Source organism: Triturus cristatus, chromosome 4_2, assembly GCF_964204655.1.
Source record: "Triturus cristatus chromosome 4_2, aTriCri1.1, whole genome shotgun sequence".
Lineage (NCBI taxonomy): Eukaryota > Metazoa > Chordata > Amphibia > Caudata > Salamandridae > Triturus > Triturus cristatus.
Genome location: NC_140586.1, coordinates 495,689,344 through 495,715,772, shown reverse-complemented (window position 1 = coordinate 495,715,772; position 26,429 = coordinate 495,689,344). Strand labels below are relative to the sequence as shown.

The 26,429-nt window shown below is 44.0% G+C and overlaps 1 protein-coding gene across 1 annotated transcript in view; it reads right to left on the bottom strand.

Annotated features, from left to right (window-relative positions):
* The window catches only part of COL24A1 (collagen type XXIV alpha 1 chain), an 826,732-nt gene that overhangs the window by 123,795 nt on the left and 676,508 nt on the right, over positions 1–26,429 (bottom strand). Inside the window, exons 40-43 of the mRNA XM_085602067.1 lie at positions 25,531–25,584; positions 20,475–20,528; positions 6,892–6,948; positions 1,637–1,690 (exon numbers count right to left, since the gene is read on the bottom strand). Coding sequence (XP_085458193.1) covers positions 1,637–1,690; positions 6,892–6,948; positions 20,475–20,528; positions 25,531–25,584 — 219 coding nt within the window. The remainder of the gene's footprint in view (positions 1–1,636; positions 1,691–6,891; positions 6,949–20,474; positions 20,529–25,530; positions 25,585–26,429) is intronic.

Genomic DNA, 26,429 nt, shown 5'->3' with positions numbered 1-26,429 from the left:
TTAGGATCCACCAGCTGCCACTGGTGCATGCGCAGTAGGCTCCTGACCTGAGAGCTCCTGACTGAATCCGGAGTGTGGGGGGCCCCCTCCATATTCTTTGCAGGCGGGCCCCCTCAAGTTTCGTTACGCCACTGCACTGTACAGGCACATTTCAATGTTTTCAGTGCTGCTACTTAGGACTGTCAGTGCCAGGATCCTCTTCCCATCCAATGGGATGCCGTAAAGCTTGGATCAGCGCTCGCGTGCTTTAATCATAGAGATGCAATCAAGCAAGCATTAAAATAACCTACAACATTTGGGAAGCATTCAGGAATGTCCCACCGAAACTGAAGGACTCCCCTGCCAAGAAAAGTGTGGTTAGGCTCCTCTTCCCTGGGGGCTCGTGTACCAGTCTTGTCCACCAGGGACAAAGAAGGAAGCAAAACACCCAGTCTGGTCCCTCCCGTCTGGCTTGGCCGCGGGGAGGATGTGGTGACAAATGCTCACGTGGTCGATGATTTTGGACTTTGAAAAGGCTGCTCAACCTTCCCCACCCCCACTTGTGCTCATTGTGCCCACCCAGCAGGGGATGGGGAGGACACAAACCACGAGCAGTTCATTTCCACAGAAGGACTTGACCCGCACCCCCTTACCCTCAAGTGCAAGTCAGCCCTATATTCAGGGCCACTGGACTTATGCAATTGTGCGGCTGCTGTGTTTTCTGCATAATTATGGATTTGCTGCATGTGCCACCTAATCCATCATCTGCTGCATAATCCGCAGATTTTAACAAAAAAAATAGTTTCTAGCTTGAACAGTTCAAAAGTTACTAAAAACACAGGAACACCTGTTGCCACGCAGTGGAAGGCTCTTTCCAAGTGTTAACCGATCACTTTTCTGTTGCTTATTGCTATATGTGGGTGTTAAGCTGGTACTATTGACATGCAACCAATGCCCAGACACTGTTAACAGTATAAAAATGAAAAAATAATGAAGTAATACTATCACAAAATGTGTTGCATTACGCCGCATAATTTGCTTTTTCTTCCTTCACAATTTACTCAACCCTGCCACATAATGTGGCCCTCAACTGCTGCATAATTTCAGTGGCTGGCCTATACTGCAATGGCCCAAGGCCACCGGATGGGCCTTTGGTTAGACCGCACACTGCAAAAGTGCACAAAAATAGCTCAGCACACGGTAGAAAAGAAGGGCCCGAAATGACCCTCGTGCCCTCACTGGCCCTTTGCTTCCTGCCCGACTGTCTGCCTTTCGATCCTGACCCTGGCTAGTAACTAGAATGGTTCAACAGGTTCACAGTCAATAATGGGACTGTGGGGCCATAATGAGAGAAGATTGACCTCTTGCTTTGCAATCATAGATCAAGTAAGAATGTTGTGATGTTTAAAAATCACCCCTATTGGATAATATATATCTACTCCGTGCGTGTGGATAATAGAGTCAATAATACCATTTTTTTTAAACTTTTGTTAATATAGTGTTAACTTTGGACCCCGATTAAAGGTTTGGAAAACGTTGCATGAATCCTTCAGTAGTGGCCATTTTGAACACATCCTACTTAACAACTGCGTGCCTACGTAGTGTGGTAAATTATCATTCAGTTGTTTCCCCCCGAGATTGGAAGAGATGCAGTTACCTTGTAACCCTCGTCCCCGGACTCTCCCCTGTCTCCGTGTTCGCCAAAAGGACCCTAGAATCAAGGGTACAAAGAAGCCAGTTAGTTTTCAAACTTTATCGAACATTGCCGCAGCAGTACAAAATGATCAGACTGTCGATATTTCCAAGATAAAAAATGCGCAGCAATCTAAACATAGTTAATGTGTTTTGCAATTGGGAGTCGGCGCTAGACGTTTGAACAAAAAACACTGCAAAGAACGCGCCCTTGTTCGAGTGTCAGATGTAACGCGCTCACCGAAGCCCCAAAATACCGCGGCATTGCTGAAATGCTTCCGGGCAAAACCCACGAAAATATTATCCAACCACAAAAACAATGATCCCTTTGTACAACCCCCCGTGCTATGGACGAATGAAACAAGACGCTGCACATTTCTGCCTCGGGCTCGGCTAAATCGCTCAATCCGTCATGAGCGCAATTAAAAAGGCGCTGCGGCTTTAATTTTTAATTAGCAGCGCGTGAAATGTTTTTGCTTACCGTATTCATCAAATAGTAACTTTGAAATATAAAAGGTGTCCCACTCCGAGTCGTGTGATGCACCAGTGCACGTATTTCAACATAACGACAGTGCCGTGCTTTCAAAGATCAGCGCACGTGACAGACTTCTGAGGCGTGGGGTTCTTGGTTGGCAGGTATGGAAGCCCTCTCTAAACAATTGGAATATCTTTTAAATGTATGTGGTTTGCAGTCACTGGCGCTTTTCGCTAGAGGGGCTCTTGGAACACAGTTGAGGGTGTAGGTTCACTACTTTACTATCCACAGCCTAGGTCTAGTCACCAGGAAGGTGGGGGAGGGGGGGAGCAGGCACCCTACACTACACAGGCATAACATGCTACTGCTGACGCAATGTGTCTAACCCTGGGTGGACAACTACACTACGTTCACGAAGTTTGCGTAGTTTGTGCTACTTCGCGCTACGCGAATTGCGCATAGCACAGTGCAAAATTGCGTAGTGTAGTTGGCATTTTTTGCTCGCTCGCGGTCCTCAACGTCAAGTTGGCGACCGCGAGCGAGCAAAATGACATCCCGGCGAGACTTTTTCCTTGTTCACAATCAGCAACATCAAGTTGCCGATCGCGAGCGTGGAAAATAAACCTCCCGGCGAGATTCTCAACGCGGGGAGGTTTCTCATTGCGAGTGATCGCGTATGCTCGCGACCGCTCGCGATGAGAAACTAGCAGACCGCGTTGAGAAAGCTGCCGCTCGAGAGAATATCTACTTGAGCGGCAGAAAACGACAACTTGCACTGTGCAAGATGCCGTATGCATTGATAGCACAGTGCCGGATGCTTGTCCGCACTGTGCAATCATCGCGAACAGCGTACTATGCAGTTCGCGTAGCGCTACGCGTATCTCGTGTAGTGCGAAGTACACTTCGCATAGCTACGCGTAGCGCTACTACGCGAACTACGCCCAGGGTTAAATGCGTCATACTGTTGCTGTGCACAAGCGCTACTCCAGATGAATGAGTTACACATTCTAGGACACTGAGTGACCGCTTTCCCCTGCCTTTTAACTCCTCAACAGACTAAAACCAATAATATAAGTACATATTTTCACCTTCCAAATCTTTGCGTCTGCGTCACAAAAGGGAGCTTCGGTTTTTGCTATTCGGTGTGATTACTCATATCATCTCTATTATACCACCTCTTAGCTCAATCTAGTGTGTTGGGCTATCTGGGTGTGTTTAAATTTAAACCATGTTATTCCTAAAGAGGCATTGCCTCTTCTCAGATCTCCTAGATTACAGCGCGTGCCCTGCAGGGGGTTTCGGATTACAGTGCGAGTTCCTGGGTTCTGTTCTCAGCAGACAGGATGAGCGCGCGCCCAGACGTCAGTTTCATATTTGCATACATTTTTCTGATTTACATTAGAACCTAGAAATACATGATTTGACTGGCATGCTAAAATTAGTTAAGCCTTTTGATCCGTTTCCTGATTTGTGCATAATCCCAAATCCACCTTTGGTCTCTAAAAAAACATTTATTCTGGCGGTTCTAAAACGTTAAGCCTTGCAGCACGGTCGTCCTGTGACTACCTCATCTCTGCATAGTGAATTATTTTTTTCTCAGAGCCACTGTTTTACCCCAGATGCGGTCGAGAGAAGTGTAATATATTGTTCCAACTGTGAGCCCAGTGATAATGGCTCACCACACAATTTAACGTTTTATTATATCTTTCTGGTGCACACCTCGTTGTTCCACTAGGTCCCTCGCATGCTCCGCGGTATTGGGACGCATTCAGCAGATGCCATTTTAGTTATGGCCACATGGGGGCAGGAGAGAACTTTTCTATGGGCGGTACGCAGCATGTAACATTCATATTATTCTAGTAGGATGCCGGCAGAAATTAGAGACGAGGCTGAGGGAGTCGAGAAGGAAGTGGCTTGGAAAGTTACAACTACTCTATGACTGAGACTTGGGAGACGTAACTCATTCTAATTTATAAAACTATGGGCAGCTAAATTGAGTTCGGAGCTATTTCCACTTAAAAAATAGAGAGCAGCGTTACTCTACCCCAAAGCCCCTTACCCTGGGTGAATTTACTAAGGATTCTACCGGTCAGGCTACCGTCGCTCCGACGGGGCTTCCCAGGGTCCAGCCCCACCCTGCCAGCCGCCAAGGAAGGCAGATATTCCCACTTTCGACACATGCGCAGTAAATAGTTCGCCCACCCGAACTGGGTACCAGATGGATAGAATCGACACCTATCAAAACCCAGTCATTTTACAAAGTTTATTTGTTCTAGTTTATTTTTTTGTTATAAAGCCCTGCGCAGTCATAATCAGCCTCACTGCACCAACACAAATTCTACAAAAAAGAATACAAAATTGTTGTAATTATCATTTAAAATAACATTTGTAGACTGGTAAACCTCAGACACTTGACTATTGTCTATGCACAGCAATGGCACGAGTATTTCTTGTGAGAAACACCTCCTGGAATGGAGACAAGACATACTGACCAGCGTACATGTATTCTAGTAAATTGATTAAAATATTTTAAATTGTGTAGGCAATACAAGGCTGGGGGAGCCAAACACATCACCAGAAAAGCTGAAATTGGAGAATGAATTGACGTAGTTTTAAACTTGGCTATTAGATGAGAACAACTGGGCAAACTTGAAATGACAAGGAAGACAATATGTGATGGCTTATTGTAATCATGTATCAGCCTGTATATGTATTGCTTCTTCATCTGTAAGGACTATTGCGGTGCTATACATGGAACTAACATATTTGTGCTATTACTGTGTTCAAAGGAAACAATGAAAGAAAACACAATTAGAAGCAATGCAGGTAGCTGCCTTGTAGCATTACCATACATGGCCAGAAGAGTGCGCCAGCTTGTAACAACTTGTCTCATTAAGGCCATGTTGCAAGGAGAAACAGTGCAAAAAAGGCTCCATGGAATTTTGCGGCCCGCCTACATTCTATCACTGGAACTGCAAAAATCACAGTTCAAAATGAACCAGCCACTTCATCAGGAGGAAAGTAAGATGTCCAATAAGCAAACGGGGGTGGGGTGGGGGAGATGTGACTGTTGGACTGGAGGAGATAATTTGCACAGCTCAGAGCTGACAGTATTGGGACACTGACGTACTAGCTTTCATATTACACTTCTTAAGTGCACAACAGCTGAACAAAAGTTACTGTTTCGTAAACTAGGGTCGTTTATTGAACATGTTCTCGTTAAATGAAAATGACCTGAAACAATAAGAGTTAAAGAAAATGTATATTTTTAACCTGAATATTATAAATAGTTACGGATTCTCATTAGGTAATAAAAACAAGTCGGGTTGCCAAGCAACCAGGTGGTGATAGAAGAGGTTTCATCGCAGGGGGTCCCATCTTTGATACGGCACTGCACATGTTTTGTGCACTGAAGTATTTTCATCACTACCAGTACATTTGACCAACTTTTAGCAGTAATGGTTAACGACTGAAAATGATGCACTTAGGCCCTCATTACAAGTCAGGCGGAGCGGGATCACCTCCTGGACTTCCACTAAGTCTGACTCAAGTGGACCGTTTTTTCGTTTTTTCCGCACCTGGTTTTCTGGGTGCGGCAGAACCAGACCCCACACAGTGGAATCACATTAGGTTTTGGCTGCAGCAGTCATGCCTCATTCTCCGTTTTTTTCTAACAAGGGGAGCATTCTGCCAAACGTGCTTTCCCCTTTCTTCCCCTCCCCTCCCCTACCATCCCACACCCTTCCCTAACTCCTAACCCACTCGGAGGTCACTGTACACATTTACCACCTGCTCCCAGCAAGTGGTAAATATATGCTTTACAGTTTACACCCGATGGAATTGTGAATTCCATGGGGTTTACAACCGGAGAGAATCAGCCTCACACGGTAATTCCACATTCCATGGGGTTTTAATGGGGCAGATTGTCTACCCTGTAACTGCAAAATTGCATGCATTTTACCATGCAACTCAGAATGAGGCTCAGGGAAATGATGGGCACTTCCGGTTACCTTTATACTGCCAATATTTTTACCACCAAATACATCGGCACCCGGCAGTAACTCCATACAGGCGGTTGTAATATCTGAGAAACAGCTGAATACCACGCGTGGAGCAGCCTTCTTAGAGGAACAGTAATATACAGACCGGTTGGATTTCTTCTGTAAATGTGGCCCCTCCACCTTACAGTGTTCAGAATGCGGCATGGGTTACATTCTAATCAAATGGCACCAGGCCAGCCTCGGGAGGGATGTGTGCAGGTTCAGCGCAGCACTGGTAGAGGGTTCCTGGCTACACAGTCCTCCAGATGCGTGAACTACAACCCGTAGACCTTCCCAGCAGCTCCTTGCACCAGTCGAAAAGAGCACTTTTACTCATAAGAAGCATGAAACGAGAACACGTCATCTAACTGCAGGTTTGTTTTTTGCATCCCTCAAGGAAAAAAAGTTTAGAAAGAATTTGCTGATTTTTTTTTTAGACTTCTCAGCTCTATCGTACAGAACCTTTTTGAGATTTCCCTATTCACTTAAATTGCATATTTTTGAGTTAGAATCTGTAATTAAACAATTACATGCGAAAGGCATACATTGTTCTACATAAAGTTTCCGAAATAATCACGCTACCTTAGAAAATCCTTATAAAACATATGGTATAAAACATGTGGAATGAACATATGGTTAATGTTTTTAACGTGCTAGCACCTCTGATAACAAATGCATGAATGATTTACAGAAAGAAAGACCTACTGGTTCACCTGGGGGCCCAGGTGGTCCCACTGCAGTGCTGTCTTCTCCTGGATAGCCCTGTAAAGAGAGGACATAGCGTTTGTTTGCTGGTGGTCTATGTCTGATGAGGTGTCTTTAAACGAAACAATTGCAATAGCACACGTTCATGTTTAGTTATTGAGAAAGGAGACTCAGCAAAGCTGAAACGTTAAAGAAAATGCCACGGGATAATTAGCTAAGGCATTGTGCACCCACGGTGCAAGAATGACGTCACAGGAAGTGGCCACACAACACTATAATATCCCTAAGGTTATCTGCAATGGGTCTGTTTCACAGTTTGTTACATTTAATATTTTGTGTATTCAACATCAGAGCTTTGTTTGGTTATCAGGATAGGAAAATATCAGAACATTATTTTATTACATTTCATCAATATTCCAATGTTTAACAAAGGCCTCACGGAGCTTGAGGGGATTTCAACCCCCTCAGGGCTCCGTGAGGCCTTTGTTTTACAAATTAGAACTAGGGGCGGAGTGTTCCAGTAGCCTTAGAATCCTGCGTAGAGAGCTCTACCGGCCATTACAGGCCAGCCCCCTTTTTAAAGGCCCTCTCACAGGCCTTTGATGGCCGGTAGAGCCCGCTGGGCTATAGGTATTACTCCAGCTCTATATTAATTAATAAATAACAGTTTGTTGTTATGGAGTTCTTCATACCTCAGGTCTGTCATTTCCAAGTGCTGTAAAGAGCCAGTCTTATTATAATTACCAAATTTAATTGTGCTCAATTTACCAACATCTGTAATTTGGACGGGTGAGTAGGCCTTGCCTCATGAGCTGCAGAGCTCAGGATCTAGAGATCAATCACGACTAAGTTAACGATAACCACCCTTGAATTCCAGCCTTTCTCAAGAGCCAGGTTGTTTCAAATAGAAGACTGGCTACTGCTAGAGGACAAGGAGTACATCAAAAAAAGAATTAAACAAGCAAGAAATGGAATGAAAAATAAATATCTAAAGTTGATGGAATAATTGTTTTATTGTAGAAGGCGAAGAAGTTTAACATTGGGGCGTTTCCATTTTTATAGCCATTTTCTGAACCTTTTCCCATGTAGGCATCTTTTGTGTATTGTAACAGGATTTAGAATGTGACAATTTCCTTTTCCACTATAGTAAACAAACAAACACACTTTGCTAGATCCTCCAATGTGAACAAAGAACCGATCCTCTGCTGATCTTCCAACTGTGTATTTTGGTCTCTTGAAATTCATGACCATCTACATAGAACTAAGAGAGTCCTAGAAGAATTAGCACAGCTGAATGAGTTGTATAGATTCTTGTTTTCTATACATTGACACACACTGCCCATCAAGTTTTCCATATTGTTTCTTAATGCAAGGGTAGCCAGTGGCGGGTCCTCTACTAAGGCGGAGGAGCGTCGCCCCACTGCTATTTGAGCAGTACAAAAAAAAAAATGATAACAACAAGACATTATTATCATTTTATTTTCCTGTGCGGGACTGGAGCCAGGTTGGGGTGGGGCTGAGCACAGTGAGAAGTGGTTTGCACTCTCTAAATTGCACTTACCATGTTCTCCACCTGGTTGTGTTGCACAGCCCGATGGAGAACATGCAGAGGCTTCCAGGCACTGCATGAGTGGCCGAACAGGCCGTTCGACCAATCATGACGCTGCTCATGCAGTGTTGTGATTGGCTGGGAGAGTCTGCTTCTGGTGCTGCCAATGCAGGTGAAGAGGACGGAGGAGAGGTGTGCGGCGGCGGCTGCGGCGAAGGAAAGGTTAGTTTATTTTTATTTTTTTAATCCATTCCCCCCGTCCTATCAGCCCCGTTCCGAGGCAGCCGCCACTGCAGGTACCATAGAAATGCTTACAGGTCTGAAATAAGTGTGCAAACCTGACTTCTTAAAATAGGCATTTGCAGGATAAATCTTTTTCCTTGAGTTTCGCAACATTATGGCAACAAACTAAATATTCCCACAACTGCTAAATTTCAACAGTCTTACAAAAGGCAGTTAAAAAAATACATTTCAGTAGAAAAACAGATGTTTCCTACCAGTGCTTGATTCTGAAGCATAACTGGTTAAAGTTTGAAAGAGAATGCAAGCCCAGCAAGGGGCACTTAAGGTTTCAGACTGGTTATTAGCTGAAACGAAGAAGCCGATATGCAATTGGTTTGCAGAATAAGCACGAATGACGTGCACTGAACAGCACATGGGTACATCACAGTGGTATTTAATAGAACTAAGTAGTTCCACACAAGGTGCAGGCTTCCGAGGTTTGCTTGACCCTTTAAATGGGTTTGGGGTAAGGTATGTGCTGACTATCTGAAAAGTGTTTTATTCCATTATGTGCTCAGGGAAATACTGAGTGATTCACACAGCGGCGGCTTCTCCACTAAGGTGGAGGAGCGTTGCCCCACTGCTCTATGAGCAGTGCAAGGGAAACATCAAATTATAACAACAAAACATTATCATCATTTTATTTTTAGTATAATGGACCCAGGGTGGGGTGGGGCTGGACTAGCGTCAGAGGGAGGAGTGGTTGGTGCACCATAAGTGTGCATGACGGTCTGGCCAGCCGTCTTGGGCCAGCCAAACTGTCATGCACACTTAGCATGTTCTACACCCGGCTGTGTTGCCCAGCCTGCTTGGAGAACATGCACAGGCTCCCACTCCCTGTCAGAGAGCCGAACTAGGGCGCTCAGACGGATCAGGACGCTCCTGTCATGCTGGTGACAGCAGCGTCCTGATTGGCTAGGGGAGTCTGGGTGCTGTCGGGAGTCAGGAAAACAGTGAGGACGGAGGACAGGTGGCAGCTGGTGATTGGCGATCAGCAGGTAAGTCTTCTTTTTTCACAACTGTTATCTACCAGCTGCCACTGGATTCACGTGATACTACTAGAGAGCAGAATTTGGTATAAAACAAATCTGGATTTAGTAAATAAACAGAAATTCTCTTTCTATTTCCACACATCATGATTACGATTATGATTTCACTTAAGGCCGTTTTTATAACCACATGCGTCATAAAAGATGCAAGCTTTCTGCCTTCCTGTAGACATTTTAATGCCCTGTAAATCTCGGGAGTGAATCATAGAGTGCTCAGCCACGAGACGAAAGTTGAGTAAACATGGCCGCGACTCTCAGACATCTGCTTTCTGTTTTTTCTCTAGAGGAAGTAGAGATGAAGCGCTGTCTGCCACAAGCGACAGGTGAGTCCCTGTGAGGCCCAGCACTGATCTCCGGGAAAGGCTGCTGGCAGCAACATTATTCACCACAGAGCTCTAAGACCTTTACTCACTGCACGTTCATGTTTGTTTGATTACTAAACTCAAAATAACCTACGTAATTCTATTCCCGCGGTAAAGGAGTTGGAAGTCATACAAAATAAAAAAGACTCTAAACTGACAGTAATGTGAACAGGAGAAACAAACGGATGTTGCAAGTAAAGTGGGAAACTTGAGCGCGGTGACCACCAGAGGTTAAAGTTCTGCATTCCTATGTGTGAGTGTAAAGTTCAGTTGCACGTCTAGCCTATTTCTTCGTCATATATTTTTTAGCTGGGAGTATCACTTCAGAATTGCCCGAGAGCAGATGCAAGTACCGACCTGACTGGAATACATCTTAGATTAACAGAGAGCAGCTCTAAGAGAGCTGCAGAGAGTTCTGGTTGCAGTTGAAAGTCAGACAGAAGCCTGGATTACAATTTCAGTGACAAAACAGACTTTTGCTGAAACATTTAAGGGCGTGAAAGAGTAAAAACTCAATATTAGGGGTGTGTGAAATCTGCAAAATCTGCTTCTGCATTACTCGAAATGTCGGAAAAAATCCACGAAATTACACATAATTACGCAAAATGCAAATCTACAATTTTACACTATATTTTACCATGAAATGCGTCCTCATGTCATCCTGATGCGAGGTTTAGGGTGACCAACTGGCATTGGTGTAAATTCAGGACGGTGAGTGTAAAAAATCAGGACAAAGGGTCAAAATTCAGGACACAAATTCAGGACAGGAGGTCAAAATTCAGGACAAAACTTCAGGACAATAGGTAAGTTTTACAGACACATCAGAGGAGGTTGCGCAATAGTATATAAGTAAACCCAGCCATATCCAAACATATTCAACCATTTGCAAACCTATCCATCATGTATCCTTCCATCTATCATTTCACTCATCCATCCCTTCATCCATCTTTTCACTCATCTATCCATTATCCATCCATCCACCCTTTCACCCTATCCATCTGTACACTCATCCATCCACTCTTCTACCCATCCATCCACTCATCCATCCAGCCATTTACCCTGTCACCCAACCAGCCATCCTTTCACTTACTCATCCACCCATCCACCCAGTCACTCATCCTTCCACCCATCCACCCTTTCAGTCATCCATCCATCCTCCCTTTCTCTCTCCATCGACCCTTTCACTTAGCCATCCTTCCTTCCATCCACTCATCTATCTACTCATCCACTCATGAATCCATCCATTGACCCTATCACTCATGCATCCTTTCTCTCATCCATTTATCCTTTCACTCCTTCACTCATCTATTCATCCTTTTGTCCATCTACCCTCCCTTTCACTCTCTCATCCATCCTTATATCCACCCTTTCACTCATCCGTCCATCCATTCAACCTTGCACTTATCAATTCATCAATCCATCCATCATTTTTCTCATCCATCTACCCACTCACTCATCATCCACCTTTTCACTCATCCATCCTTTCACTCATCCATCCACCCTTTTACCCATCCAGTTACCCTTCCACCCATACATCCAGCTATTTACCTTTTCTCTCATCCATCCTTCCACTCACTCATCAATCCATCCATCCTCTCTCATTATCCATCTATTCAATGTTTCATTCATCCATTCACCCTTTGACTAATTCATTCAGCCATCCATCCACCCATCCCTTCCCTTACTCACTCGCCCACCTTTTCATATTAATTTTGAGCTGAGCCTTTTTGAGAAGAGGCCGATCAAGAACTTCACCCTCGCTGCAGGAGCCATTCCAGGACTGGGACAGAAGCCACCCAGGGCGGAGACAGGATCCACCACAGGGGGGAGGGGGGCAGGAGCCATCCCGGGGTGGGGGGGGGCAGGAGCCATCACAGGAGGGGGAACAGGATCCACCAGGGTGGGCATGCAGTATTCTAGTATCATCTTGGTCTCTTCCAGGGTGGGGTAGGGCTCCTCACCCCCCTCCTTGACAGGACAACGAGAAGACAGGCTCTCTTTCCAAAATGTTAGTTTTGTCATCCCCCACTGTGATGTACAGTACTTAAAGGAGATACTCCAAGAGAACTGATTTAACTGATTGTCCTCCATATTTTGTTAATCAGTGTGGGTGCGATTGTGCCATTTCTTTATTTTATTACATTATAGACTGCATGTTTGAAGAACCGAGGTTTGCTTACAATTTAGTGACAGTAATTAAGCTCTTTGAAGAGAACCACCTGCTGCCTTGGGGTAATCAGGGCCGGTTCTAGGATGTTTGGGGCCCTGGGCAGAAAGGGAATGTGTGAGGCCCCTCTAAATTGCAGAGACATGACGCATGACGCATTCAGGGCTGTTTGCATCTGAATAGATGCCCCTGCTCCTGAAGCTGCAGCCCCTCCCTCTCAGTCACCTTGAAGCACCTCTTAACAGCTCATCAAGGGCAGAAGGTGTGAGGGTTGCCATCCCGCTGTGCCTCTCCAATGCTGCCCGGTATCTGAGCTTTGGTACTGCATCGGAGTCTGTTACACCCGACCTCAACAGCATCGGAGTCAAGCAGGGAGGTGGGTGGAAGCTGTGCCGGCTTTAGGGTGGTGCGACCGGTGCCCGGTTAAAATTACGGACAAATGGCGTCTGTTAAAGAATCCTTCAAGGGCAACGGACAGATGGCTGAAATTACGGACTGTCCGTGAAATTTACGGACGGTTGATCACCCTAGCGAGGATGCGTTTTAAAAAGAGCACCGACACAAACGCGCCACAAAGAGCAGCTGCTCAAATTCTGGGCATTCACTTTGTTCCTGTGCTCTAACACAACAATTTGCTGCGACGTGGCATAATAGCACAATTCCTAGAGCTTTGCGTAACAACCAGAACATGTATTCACTGAAATTATACCAGATTATCCCAGTGTAACAGAACATTTTCCTGGGCCTACTCAATATTTCACTGTTATGTTGAGAAAACTTGCTCGTGACACCTGCAGGCAAAACTGCACTGCATATTTTGGCCATGTAAGAGAAAATAAAAAATAATCTCTATTGAACCCCAGGTCTTTTATGATTTGTCAAACTGAAACATTACAATGTTTTCTCTTATATAATCACCTTTATTTGGGGGTTTTCATTTAGAGAGTGGATATGTCACACTGGTGTTTTGATTTTGACAAAGTCCACCTCAACACAATTTTGTTCTACAATTTCAATTACTCAATGACTTCTGCTGAGGTAGTTTTCAACACAACATTTTGTTGGTCATATTAACACAACCTCAAGACAAAGATTCTACAAAATATGGGTCGAGTTTTTTCCACAAATGTAATTGCCCTTCTGCTCTACACAAGTTTGGGGCTCTTTGAAAAATAAAAACTAATACATTCCACAAACATTGAAGTGGGACTACAGTTTTGCATCGATTTTGTGGCACAGGGGGTCTTAGTTGACAGCAGGGTCAGCTTTAGCGCTGATGACGCACGGTGCGACAATCTTTTTTGGTGCCCCCTCCACATGACCTCCTCCTCGGATTCCATCACTACTACCTGGCAAAAGTGCCCCTCATCTCTCCATGGCCCCGCTCTCAAATGCATTTCATTTGTTTTAAAGTGCTGTAAAGGCTGCCTTTCATAATCCATTCAGCTATCCACAAAAAATACAGATCTGTTCTTTGCAGCAAGCATATTAACTATATGCATTCATTTGTGGCAAGTCAAAACTGCCACTTGACCAAACTCCAATCGCTCTCTCTAGCAGGAACATTAGTCACAAGAGTTACCATGACATTTTTATTGCAGCCTGAAAGCTGGAAGTACAAGGAACACTGCAGCAGGTGCTTTTAAATCCGACCTTATTGCTAAGCACAATGCACCCCCTGAGGTCAGTGCCCCCCACTCCTGGTTAGCACCCAATGCTGCCGCACTGGCTCCACCACCCTAAAGCCGGCCCTGGTTGACAGCACTAAATACCATAGAAAACACAGAAAATGGGACATTTAGAGTAGCCTTTACACAGTATCACCTGCCTCACTCAATTTGCTTTTTGCTAGGAACTGCTACCTAATTCTGTACTGGAAGATATTAAAACTTGCATTGCTTTGTGTTCAGTCCACCCTCTCTGTAAACCAGAAATATACTGACATTTTCCAGGACAAATGGTGAAAAAAGAGGCTGTCCCAGCAAATCTGGGAGACCAGGTCACCATAGCTGTTGGGGAAAGCAATTTCTATCATGTAATATATATATTTTTAAGTTAGCAGTTGCTTAAAACATAGTGGACAGGACAGAGACATTGCATCTAGGTCGCCTCTTTGTGGTGTGCTAAATTACAACAGAATTTTATTTTTGTCTTGATGCTCTGGTGTAAGGAAACAGGCTTTCTGCAGGTTTCCCCCTACTTTTTCCCCCCCATTTGGACTACTAGCTGCTGGTTTTTTTGACTCTGAGAGTGCACTGACCAGACCTCAGCGCCAGTGTTCTAACCCTTTACAAAAGATATGTTAAATTGTATATACCCAATTGGCAAGTACTGACTTACTTATAAGCCCGTAGTATGTGGTACCCAGGGTACCAAGGGCATTTAAGACAGAGTCTCCACCAAGGGCGGCAGCACTGTTTGTCCCACCCTGAGTTTGACAAAGGACAAAATGGATCCCAGCCTGCCACTGCAGACTGGAATGGTAGTGTTTACACTGCTAGTTTGACTTTGCCATTACAACTAATGGCAAATACGCCACTTCCCTTAATGATATATGTAAGCCTCCTCCATGGAAGGCCTATAGAGACCTAATGCAGGGAGCTGTATATTATTACATAGAACATATATTGTTCATATGTCTTCACAGCAACACTTCCAAATTGTCATTTTGCTGTGGAAAGTTTAGTAGCCCTTTTGGCTACTACAAGATTACCGACTGGCACTTCAGCCTGGCTAACCTCTGAAGGGGGGTGTCCAGGTCGAATTTAATGTCACCGTTAAAGCTAAGGAACATTTAGCATATTGCCACTATGAGCTCCAGCTCGTCCAGTGGCCTCACAAAAGCCCTGGCACACAGACACATTTCTACCCGCCTGTGGAGACGTCTGAATGACTCCCAGGCTCAGGAACAAATACAGTTGCTACAAAGTTATTGGTTATCTCCTCTTCCAGGATGGCCAGTCGGGGTGTTAGCCCAAAAGGCATGCTTCAACGGGAAGCCGCCTTTGAAGGCCTCCTGTGACAACACTCCCAAGCAGGATGCCTTTTGTTGCTACAGACAAATTGGATTCAGGGACAGAGAGGGGAAAACTCAGCCCCAAACTGGTGTTCCCATGGACGTGTAGCCCTTAGGTAGCCATACCTCTGGGGTGGACTGCCAAGCTCCTCACAGTTGAGGAAAGGTCCCAACACCTTGAGAGTGGCAAGAATATTACACTCTGGGTTTGCCAAATGCCACACATCACAAGAACTTTGTCACCGGAGAGGAGGGGACCTACTAGCCCTCTGTCTAGTAACCACGTTGTCCACTCAGGGCACTTTCCAGGGATAAAATTGACACATCTGGTGCTCTGGACTTTAATGAACATTGTATTTGGAGTGAGGACTGAAGAAGGACTGTCCTGCTGCCTTTGAAGCTGCACGAAGAGAGGCTACACCATTGGAAGGACGGCACCTGCTGCATTTTGGGCTAGTAAAGTTTGGACTGTGCCTGCAGCTTGAGGAAAAGTTGATTCCAGGCCCCAGATCCAAGCAGTGACTCCGAGGTTCAGTTGGCTAATGCCCTGGAACCAGCTCATGGGACACAAGAAGCCCAAACTGACAATTTAGTAGCCACCGCAAAAGGTTTGCTGCTACCAGTCACCGGCGCATGAAAGGACAAATCCGAGATAGCCAAAAGTTGCACCTGTGTCTGCCGGACCCAGGAGTGCTATTGGAGTCCGAATTCATCATTCCCAAGGGACACTGAACTCCACCAAAGATTTTTGCTGTCACCGCTGGGTCGCGAGATCAGTAGCTCAGCTGCAGCTGGCATTCTACTATTGCAAACAGGACATTGTATGACACTGTATGACCCCAGGTTCCATGGCCAAAGTCACCCCATTTCACCTGTGGACTGTCGACTGAACTGCAACTCACCCCAGCAGACGCACAGCACCAGGTGCATCCTTGAGCATATTTTCCTTCTGTACCCACAGCATCAGGACCACACCATTGTAGTCTATGGGAGTCATTTTACAAAGGCTGGAATAGGACTGGAAAAGGCTATGGTGGCCAGGTAACTGTCCAAAGTAACCTTATTGGCCTATATCTCCACTCTATAAGATTTGCTCACCCACATCAGGACAGAGTTGTCGAACTAACTCTTTCAAACTTTTCAAAAGTTTACAATCTTTTTGTTGACGAATGCTTGTTTGCGGTTGCTTTTAAAATCTTTAAAACATTGTATCTCTGAAAACCCTCTGGTGGATTTTGATGATCAAAGTCGCTACAAAATTCATGAAAACGCACTTTACTTTTATAAATTGGTGTTGTGTCTTTTTCTTGTTGTGTGACTTTCTTATTTCGTTGTTTCATGCTGATAAATGCTTTACACTAAGTTCCATTGCCAAGCGTTACTGCTCACAGATACAGCCACCCAGGGTTGAGCTTAAGGTTAAGTAAACAAGCCTGACTGGACCCAAGATGATATGTGTGAGTGTACTCCACGATAAGGTCTCTCAGACATATCATATGGTATACCCAAATCCTCACATCTGGTAATCCTCAAATCATTTTGGCATATGTTTACAAAGACGCTGGATGTTCACAAACCATGTTTTCCAAGTTATTCTACATATTTCAAACTTCAATTTGGATGTGCTGTGCCTGCAAACACTTTCACTTGACTGAAGGGACCATAGACGGCAGCATCACAACATATATTGTTATTGGTGTGACTGCCAGATTGGGCTACTTGTGATACTGCTATTTGACTTCTGAGCAGCAATTGACATGATCAACCATGACATCTTGTCAGACCATTTCAGTTCCCCGGTGGGGATCTTAAGAGACATTAGCATGTAACAGTAGTGCTTAATCAATTTTGCTCAAATGATACATCGTTGAAATTTGGTGTCATTGAAGGCTTGGCATTGTTTCTGATCTTGTTCTGTGTGTACATCCAGCCACTTTCTCATTTTGGTTCACTACACTAGCATATGCAGACTATCCACAGATGCTTCCCATATTTGAGCTTCACTCTTCCAAATCAGTTGCATGATTTCAATACTGGCTGGCTGGTACTCAGCAGTGTACATCAAGCTTTCATTTTTCTAAAAACGAAGGGGCTATAAGAAGCCTGTGCTGCCGGACCGTCACTTTTTTGATGCTCCAGTGGCACAGAACTCTCAATCATATCTGCGTGGCTAAGCAAAGCCGCCCTGCATCACAGGTATGGAGTAAAGTAATGCAGTGCAAAGTGATGCCTTGCCTTACTCTGCGTCAAGGAGGCTTCCATGGGCGTTGCAGTGGGTGTTCCCACGTAACACCCATGAATTTTAACGCTGCCCCAGATTTACAAATTCAAGTAAACCTGGGGTAGTGCCAAAACCTCACGCCTCCCCAGAGCTGGTGTAACGAGGAAAAATGTTTTCATTTCTCCTTGCTTTTTTTCTCCTTCCATGTGTGCTGCATTCTGCAGCACATGTAGAACAAGAAAACACCTCCAGTGATTGTTTTTGTGCACGAAGGTACACCTTCCTGCACAAAAGCAATCATGCCGACAACACAGACAACCATGCCCCATGGTGCAAGGGTGCATGAGTTGGCTCAAAGCAGCCAAAGCCGCACCAGCACAGTGGGAAAGGACAGGAATATGCACCGTATATCATTAACACAGCGCTTTCCTGCCCTTTCCTTTTGACGCCCTACACCAAAAACTCGTAAATGAGCCCCTATATGAACACAAGACAAAGGTGTTAATTATAGGAGTGGACTCTGACACCTGGTCTGCGTATTTGTGGCCTCCTCAACTTATCTTCTCCAGCTATCTCCCTTCCTCCAGTTCTAGTGGGAGGATGATCTTTTCGATCAGAAGATGTCTTTCCTGGCTCATATTCATCAAGTTTGCCCATGGAATCTGCACAGCGGAAGACCTTGAGGCAACTTAGACCTTTGACCTCTGGGGAGAAGGATGGACAGGTAGCGTTCTAACCCACCGCAACGCCCAATAGAGAGGCCTCCTAGAGGAGTCCAACTCAGAGCTGCAGCATCTTCAGGATGTGGATATAAGACTGGAAATTCCATGTTCCAGGCTCAAACAATATCCTTGCAGACTGCCTTTCGAGACTGGGAGATAAGAACGATGAAGAGGTCAATGATACTGACCTGTTTGATGGAGAGAGTTTTGATGAAGAAATCAATGTATGTTTAGTTAGTGAGGGAATGATCACAGAAGATGAATGGAGAGAAAATTTTACTAAAGCTTCCATTTTACAAAAATTAATTCATATGGTCAACAATGGTTGGTGTCACAAAAATGTGTGTGATGAAACCGTGAGAGGTTTCTTTCATGTAAAAGATGAAATGGCTGTTTTGGATAACCTTCTCTTACGTGGCAGTAAACTAGTACCTCCTAACCCTTTAAGAGATAAACTGGTGAGTAATGCACACTCTTCACACATGGGAATTGCAAAAACAAAGGAAAGCCTAAGAGAAGCATACTGGTGGCCTGCTATGGACACGCATGTAGAAAGGGCAGTACGTGATTGTGTTGATTGTTGCAACTCTGACAAATCATTAAAATGCAGGACTCAACCTATGGTTATTAGGCAGCAGGCTGCTGGACCTTGGTCTGACATCTCCATTGATATCTTAGGACCAATAAAATTAAAATCACAAGATCAATACATTATAGTATGCATTGACTTGTATTCTAGATGGCCAGAATTCAAAATTGTTAATTCTATTGAATCTGGTATTGTAATTAAATTTTTAAGTGAACTATTTGAACATGAAGGGTATCCAAAGACAATCCTGTCAGATAATGGAGTACAATTCATATCTAATAGCATGCAATCTTTCCTAAAAGAGAGGGGAATTACACACAAGAGAGCTGCGCTCTATCATCCACAATGTAATGGTGTTGTGGAGAGGTTCATAAAAGTAATTAAAGAAACAATTCAGCAAGCTCGGTCTTGTGGTGACTCTTGGGAACTTGCAATAAAAAAAAAAAGTAAGGGAATATAGGTTTTCACCTCACTCTTCCACAGGTGTCAGTCCCTTTCGTTTGTTTAAAGGGAGAATAGAAAATGTTTCTTTGCTTCCGTGTTGGGTTAGTGACAAAAGATTTTTGGCAGGTAACAACACTGATCCCATACCTGACTGGAAAGAAAAGGAAAAGAAGAAAATGCTTGAACGTAAATCTCACTATGATGTGAGAAAAGCTGTTAAGAAAACGATTGTACATGTAGGTGATTGGGTAAAGATAAAATCTCCAAGGAAATCTAGTTGTAATTCTAAATTTAGTAAACCTTTTCAAATTATTAAATTATTTGATAACGCAGTTAAAACCAGTGATCACAAAATCTGGAATCTTAGCAGGATTGCTGTTTTGCCTTCCAACATCTCTAAAGAAGGACATATCACAAGTAAATTTGATGAAGAAATTGTGTCTAACTCTGTTGTACCGAAATATGTTGTTTGAGATAGACCAAAACGTGTAAAAAAGATTCCTCTTCGTCTACATGATTGTGTACCTTAGTTTTTCTGTATCTTTTATTACTTTGTATTCTTTAATGTGTTTATTCGGGGGGAGATGATGTGGTATTCCTAGTATTAGTGTGTTCTTAGTAAGCCTAGAATATAGAACTTAGAATATGGTAAGGTTGCCTAGAGATGTTTAGAACACTGAATGATGAGCAGAGGATATTCAAATAGGAGAGAAGCTGTTACTCTTGATGCTGTTGGATGAGGTTTCTTCATTTGCTTGTACCTAATAAAACCTCAATGAACTACTTCTGATCTTCGTGTACTTGATGAAGAGGCTACACCTCCACACCCCACCATTAAGGCTGCCATCCAGGAGGGATCTAGGGTTTCTTCCAATCAAGACATCCTAATGTTCTGCTACTAATGAAATGTTGGAACAGTATTTAAAAAGGAATACACATATAAAATTTCAACTTGTAAATTCTAATGTATACTGTACAATGAGAGCTATTTTATATTTAAACGTTTAATATGTTAGAGAGATTGGTACGGGTAATAAGGTATCCATCAGAAAAGGTTAATGGCTTGATATAAATTGTGACCCTTTAGTATTTACTGTAATGTTTAATTAAGGATACTATTGAGCATCTGATAAAGGTTACCTCTAATGACTCTACATCAATAGCAACAAATATTCGACATACCTTTTCCCCTTTGGGTCCTGGTGGTCCGGGGGGTCCTGGCTGACCTGGGTGACCCTAAAAATATAAATAACTGAATACAAAATTTCCATACAAGACTTGTTTTAGCATCTACCACTAAAATAATAATGCGATAAAAAGTTATACAGGCCTGAATTACCAATTGTGCAGGGACAGTTCATTGTTGATTCTGTACATGGGATTGCTGCTATTGCAGGGATCAGTAATTGTAGGAAGCTTTTCTCCCTTATAATATGGAATCACTGTGGAAACTGGTGTTTCCTCACTGATTTCCACAGATAATTTCCAAATTCAATGATATATATTGTTTTATACAAGAAAGCATTCGCAAACAGCTGTTACAGGGTTAGTATTGGTTGAAGCAATTGCCATTTATACATCGGTGTTTATAAAACGAACCCCACGTGGTATTATTTATTGAGGAAGAGAGAAAAGCAGACAGAAAGGAGCAGGAAAGCAAGGGGTGAAAAGAGAGCTAGGGACAGGCAATAAGAAAGATACGTCATTCTTAATTGCATCTGACATTCTGTGAAGGTATTTGAGCTCACGTGCAGGCCTATAATTGGATGCGGCCATTTGGGTCCAGTTAGTTACAGTTCTACAGACATATCCCACCACGTTTTAGCTGGAGAATATATCCTGAGGAAGCCCAGGGAGTGCAATAATATTGCAGGCAGGAGTACTGCACATTTTTTAATACAGCTTTGTCAGGTAACTCACCTTGGCTGAATGCAGAATTCACCGACATATTCAGCGTCTTAGGGCTGGGTTGATATAAGCTCAGACTTCCATGTATCCATAGAGTTGAGGTCCTGTCTAGGTCTGTGAGTGGTGTGTGTAGGCCTTTATACATTTAAATGAGAACTGCATTATGGGATCACAGACTGCATCTTTGTTCAGTGGCTGTGGTTTCCACATCCACAAATGTGAGCTCAGCTCAGTCACCCATTCATATTATGGTTGGTTATGTTATTGTTATTTGTATGGTGCAAGTATCACCTAGAAAGGTATCTCGCCACCTGTGAAGTGGGGAGTACTGGCCTGTCCAGGGGCTAGTGGAAGAGCCAGGTCTTCAGTTTCATCTTGATTTGGACAAAGAGGCTCCAATGTGGTGGCAGAGACTTTGGGGTGAGGTAGGAGAAGGCTCGGCCTCTGGCTCTGCAGATGGAGGCATGGAGAAGGCTAGCAGAGTGGAGGTGTCTGGCCTAGAAGTAGAGCTGGATACAGCTGTTGAGGTAAGTTGGGCCTTGCTTGTGAAGTGCCTTATAGGTGTTTGTGAGGAGTTTGGAAAGGGCACTTTTGGGGACTGGGAGCCAGTGGATGTCTTTGAACTATTTAGATATGTGGATGCAATGTGGGAGTTTAAGAGTGAGCCTAGCAGCTGCTTTTTTATTACCTGGAGCCTATTGCTGAGTTGAGCTGTGATGCAGATGTAAAGAGTGATGGTGTAGCCGAGCCTGCTGGTGACGAGGGCTTGCATGACAGATCTGCATGTGTCCTAGGGGAGCCATGCTTTCCCGAGCAATTTGAGGGTGTGGAAGCAGGTGTAAGCAACCAAGTTGACTTGATTATGTATGGAGATTTGGCTGCCAAGGTCCCTAGTAGCATTGGATGGTTGGGAAACTAGTCCTAGCTCAGTGGACCACCAGCCCAGAGACCAGAGTCAGGCATCTTTGCTGAAGAGAACCACTGGCCACTGTTGAGTTTGAGGCAGTTTCTTTCATGTAGTTTGCTACCGAGGGCATGCAGCTGATGAAGTTTGCTTGGGTGGCGGCAGTATCTTCTGATAGGGTGAGTATGAGCTGAGTGTCAGTCTGTATTCGAAATGATGTTGAATTGATGGGAGCGAATGATGCTGGCAAGGGGAGTGATGCAGTTGTTGAAGAGAGTGGGGCTCAGGAAAGGGCCTTGTGGGACGCAGATCAGGTTGGAAGTGTCGCATGAGTGGGGGCTATGCTGGCCATTTGAATGCATCCTGAGAGGAAAGAGCTGTTCAGTGGAAGCGCCGGGCCATGAATTCGAGTCCTGTGGAGGTGTTGGATGAGGATGGGAATGGGATTGAGTGTAATACGCTTCAAAGAGATCTAGTGGGATGAGTTCCACTGTCTCTCTTTTGTCCATGATTAGGTGGATGTCATCAGTGGGAGCAATGAGGGCTGTCTCTGTGTTGTGGTTGGGTCTGAATCCAGGTTGGGATGGGTCCAGGCTGTCTTTCGCATTGAGGTAATTGGCCAGTCTGGCATTGATGAGCTTCTCTAGGACCTTGGTTGGGTAGGGGAGGAGGGTGTTTAGCCTGTAGTTGGTCAAGGTCAAGGGTCTCATGAAGGTGTTTTAAGGAGCGGTAGGATGGTGGTGTGTTTCCAGGAGTCTGGTAAAGTGGCAGTGGAGAGTGGGACATAAAGGATGGGTGTGAAGACTATGCAGATGGACTGAGTACTTTGACAAAGATGTAGTGTGGACAGGGGTTCAATGGGGTCCTCCGTGGATAGAGTGCATGATTGATTTTGTTTGCGAAGCAGTTGGAGAGCTGTGTACAGTGTTAATGTGATGGGGTGATGCTCGCAGGACTGGCAGATGGGGATGCAAATCCCTTCACTATGGCAAAGATCCCTTTGGTAGTGTTGGAGATGTTTTAGATCAATTTTGTATGAATGGAGGACCTGAATGCGAGGGCTAAAGCTGTGATGAGACCAGCTATTGTGGACATGAAGTTGGATCAGGGTCCGAGGAAGAGGGGATGGTGGTAGAATTATGCTCCTCCAAGGGTTTTGGTGCTCGAAATACTGATATTGAAGTCATGTGTTCTAGCTGGTCTCTGTTGTGAGCCAAGGTGATGGAGCAGTTGATTACATCACTGTAGATGATCACAAGGCCTCCTCCAGATCTGTTGCTTCTGTCTTGTCTAGCGATTTTGAAACTGGGAAGGATAGCCATGGCTATGTCTGAGGCAGATTCAGGGCTGGGCTGGGCCAGGTTTTGGTAAGGAAGAGGAGGTCCGGAAAGAAGTCATGCAGGAGGTCCCAAATTTCTATGGTATGTTTGGTGAGAGAGTGAAGGAAGGTGAAGGGTGGATGAGTGTAGTGAGTGGAGTTGGGGGGATTGGTGTGGTTGTGCATGTGGTGTGCTGTGGTGGGAGGGTTGTGCGTGAGGGTCGTAGGCAGGAGAAGCCACAAGTGAGGCAGGAGAATGCAACTTCTGTCTGTGTGGGGGAGGCCTGGATGTAGTGAGGGGTCAATGTCCGGAGGGTTTAGTCCATGTAGAATATCAGGATGCGGTGGGTGGCTGGCAGGCCAGGGGTTCTCGAGGTGGATGTGGTTAGGGCGCATAAGCGCACAGATGAGCTAACCTGCAGCATGCTCCCTGAATGCAAATGCTGTGCGGGAAAAGTTGAGGAAGGAGTGCAGGAAGAGAGACAGAAGGGGCAAAAGGAAAGGCAGAAATGTCAGAAATAGAGACAGAAGTGGCAAAAAGAAAGAAGTGAAATAAAGGAAGGACAGAAGTGGCAAAGAAAGAGACAGAAGCAGCAACAAAAGTCAGAGAAAAGAGAGACCGAAGTGATGTTGCATGTTCGAAAGGGCCTGAGGTCTTGGTTGGAAGACTGAAATAGAAAGGCTGGGGTGCTGGAGTACCCATGAAGGGGAGGGATCAAGCAGGGACCAGGCAGTCTCCTTCATTCATGTCTTTATTTCAGCAAGTTTAGATTAGAGGAACATTAGGAACACAGTTCTCCTATTCTCCCTAATAAAGATGTTTTAGGTTGTACAGAATGCAAGTGATATGGTGCCAGGATATATATCTTACTTTAATCACTTGAGCCCTCTTCTCCAGTATCTTAAATGGAAGCCGGTGGGGCTCCTTTTTGTATCTCAGGTTGGTCACTGTTGTGTTTTCAATTCCACAGAATATTGGGCATCAGTGTTTGAAGACCACGGGTATTCTTCAGGCAAATTACTGCTAACAGCAATGGTTCGCAGGACACTCACTGATAAATGCATAGAGTCCCAGTAGAAAGCTTTACAGAGTTTCAGAGACGTTGCATTGGACAACCAGTTAAAATGGCAGGGAAATACCGGACTATGAGGTATCAGTGCTTAACTTGAGATGGTGGTTTCTTGTGCTTAATCATCAACACCAGCGCTTTAATGAGCACCAGTTAAGGAAATATTCATGTAGGGTAGGCACTGGGAGATTAATTGATTTGCCCCGAATCACAATATGTTGAGCCGACGCCGAGACCCAAACCTGGTTCCCAAGCTCCAAAGTCGGCAGATGTGGCCATTATGCCAAATTCTCTCCCCACTTTCATAACTAGTAGTTAGTTTTGTTTTAGGTGGCGCTAAAATGAGAAATGGGCTGGTGAAAGTTGCCTCCTGATGAGAGCCCAAGCACTTATTCTTTTACAAATTAAGCTCTGCAATACTAACAAAGTGATTGTTAAAAGCACTTTCAGAAGTATTGAGACCTAAGCCAGTATCCTGAATTGACAGTGCACTTTCCCGTGATACATTTCTGTGAGAGCTTCTTATAGGAATGTGAGAGGTGCAACTGTAATTTCCAGACACTTAAATACAACTGGTCTCCCTGAGAAACAGAAAGATTGATGCTGGAGCACTCACAGTGGCATATTTTTGCCTATATGTATCTCTAGACTGCAATTTAAACAATTTTGATTTGGAATAACAATTTAAGCTCAATTTTAAGCCTTTTTGTGTTCATGACCCGGTTATGTTAAACTATTCTACTGGAATTGGCTCTCGTTAAGGGTAGACATTACTTTCCTAATATTGCTTAAGGACCTGCTTACATGAGAGAGTTTTATCTTGACTTTGAAGCATTACACTATCATATTGCCAGAAATGGGAGGGCCCATTACTGTCCCAGGATACAGACAACTACATCTTCAGCTATCATTGCCTTTAAATGGATTTGTTGTTTTAGTGAGTCACGCTCGCAGATGAAAAATTGCAGCACATGGTAAAAACCATACCAATAGAAGAAAAAAAATATATATATTGAAAGGATTAATAGCATAGCTCACCCCGTATCCGTGAATTCCAGGTTCTCCCTCGGGCCCCATCAGTCCTATATTCCCCTATTAAATTAAAAACACACATTCAGAAAACGGAATCAGTTTTTTTAATCACAATCATTGCATACAAATTTTATTTTATTTTCGCAAACGTAAATCCGTGTCCTGTGTCCACTTGTTTTATTCTAACAATACATTAAAAGTAACCTGCACATTGAAATTTGTAAATTTGCCTGCATTTTTTAGTTTGATGCACTCATTCTCTTTGATATGGTATACTTTTCTAATACTATCAAGGTGCCTTTAAAATGGACGTTATTTTAAATGCAATTTGATGTTTTCAGCCGGCATGGCATTGTCTCAGAAATGTCCTTCTTCGTATTTTTCAGTTTCTAATATCTCATCACTGAATTGGGTGACACTTATTCAATCGATGGGATACTACAGCTCAGATTCAGAGTTAAGGCTGCACACGTTTTCCTTGTGCTCTCTGCAATTTTTAGTTAACATAAATAAATACAAACATCCGCAAATTTTCCAGGAAATCTAAATTAGGAAAATATTACATTTTCTGATTGTGTACAACCAGGGGTCTCACACTATTTAAGCCGCGGCTACACATATTTCCATTGAGAAAGGGAACAATGGTGTTGTATTTTTAAAGAAAAAAATAAAGTCATAAAAATGTTTCAAAAAATAAAATCTGTCTTTTACTTGGTTCATATTGTTTCCTGTTTAGAAACAGTGGAATGCCCTGCCTTACGAAAACATGGCTGTTTGTGATTGGTTGATGGGGTTATATCATTTTCTAAATGCTGTCACCTTGCCACACAGTGACCTGAAAATATTTAATAGGCAACAATAAAAAGGCTTTGTAAGGGAGAGTACTTGGTGAATTGTCACCAAAC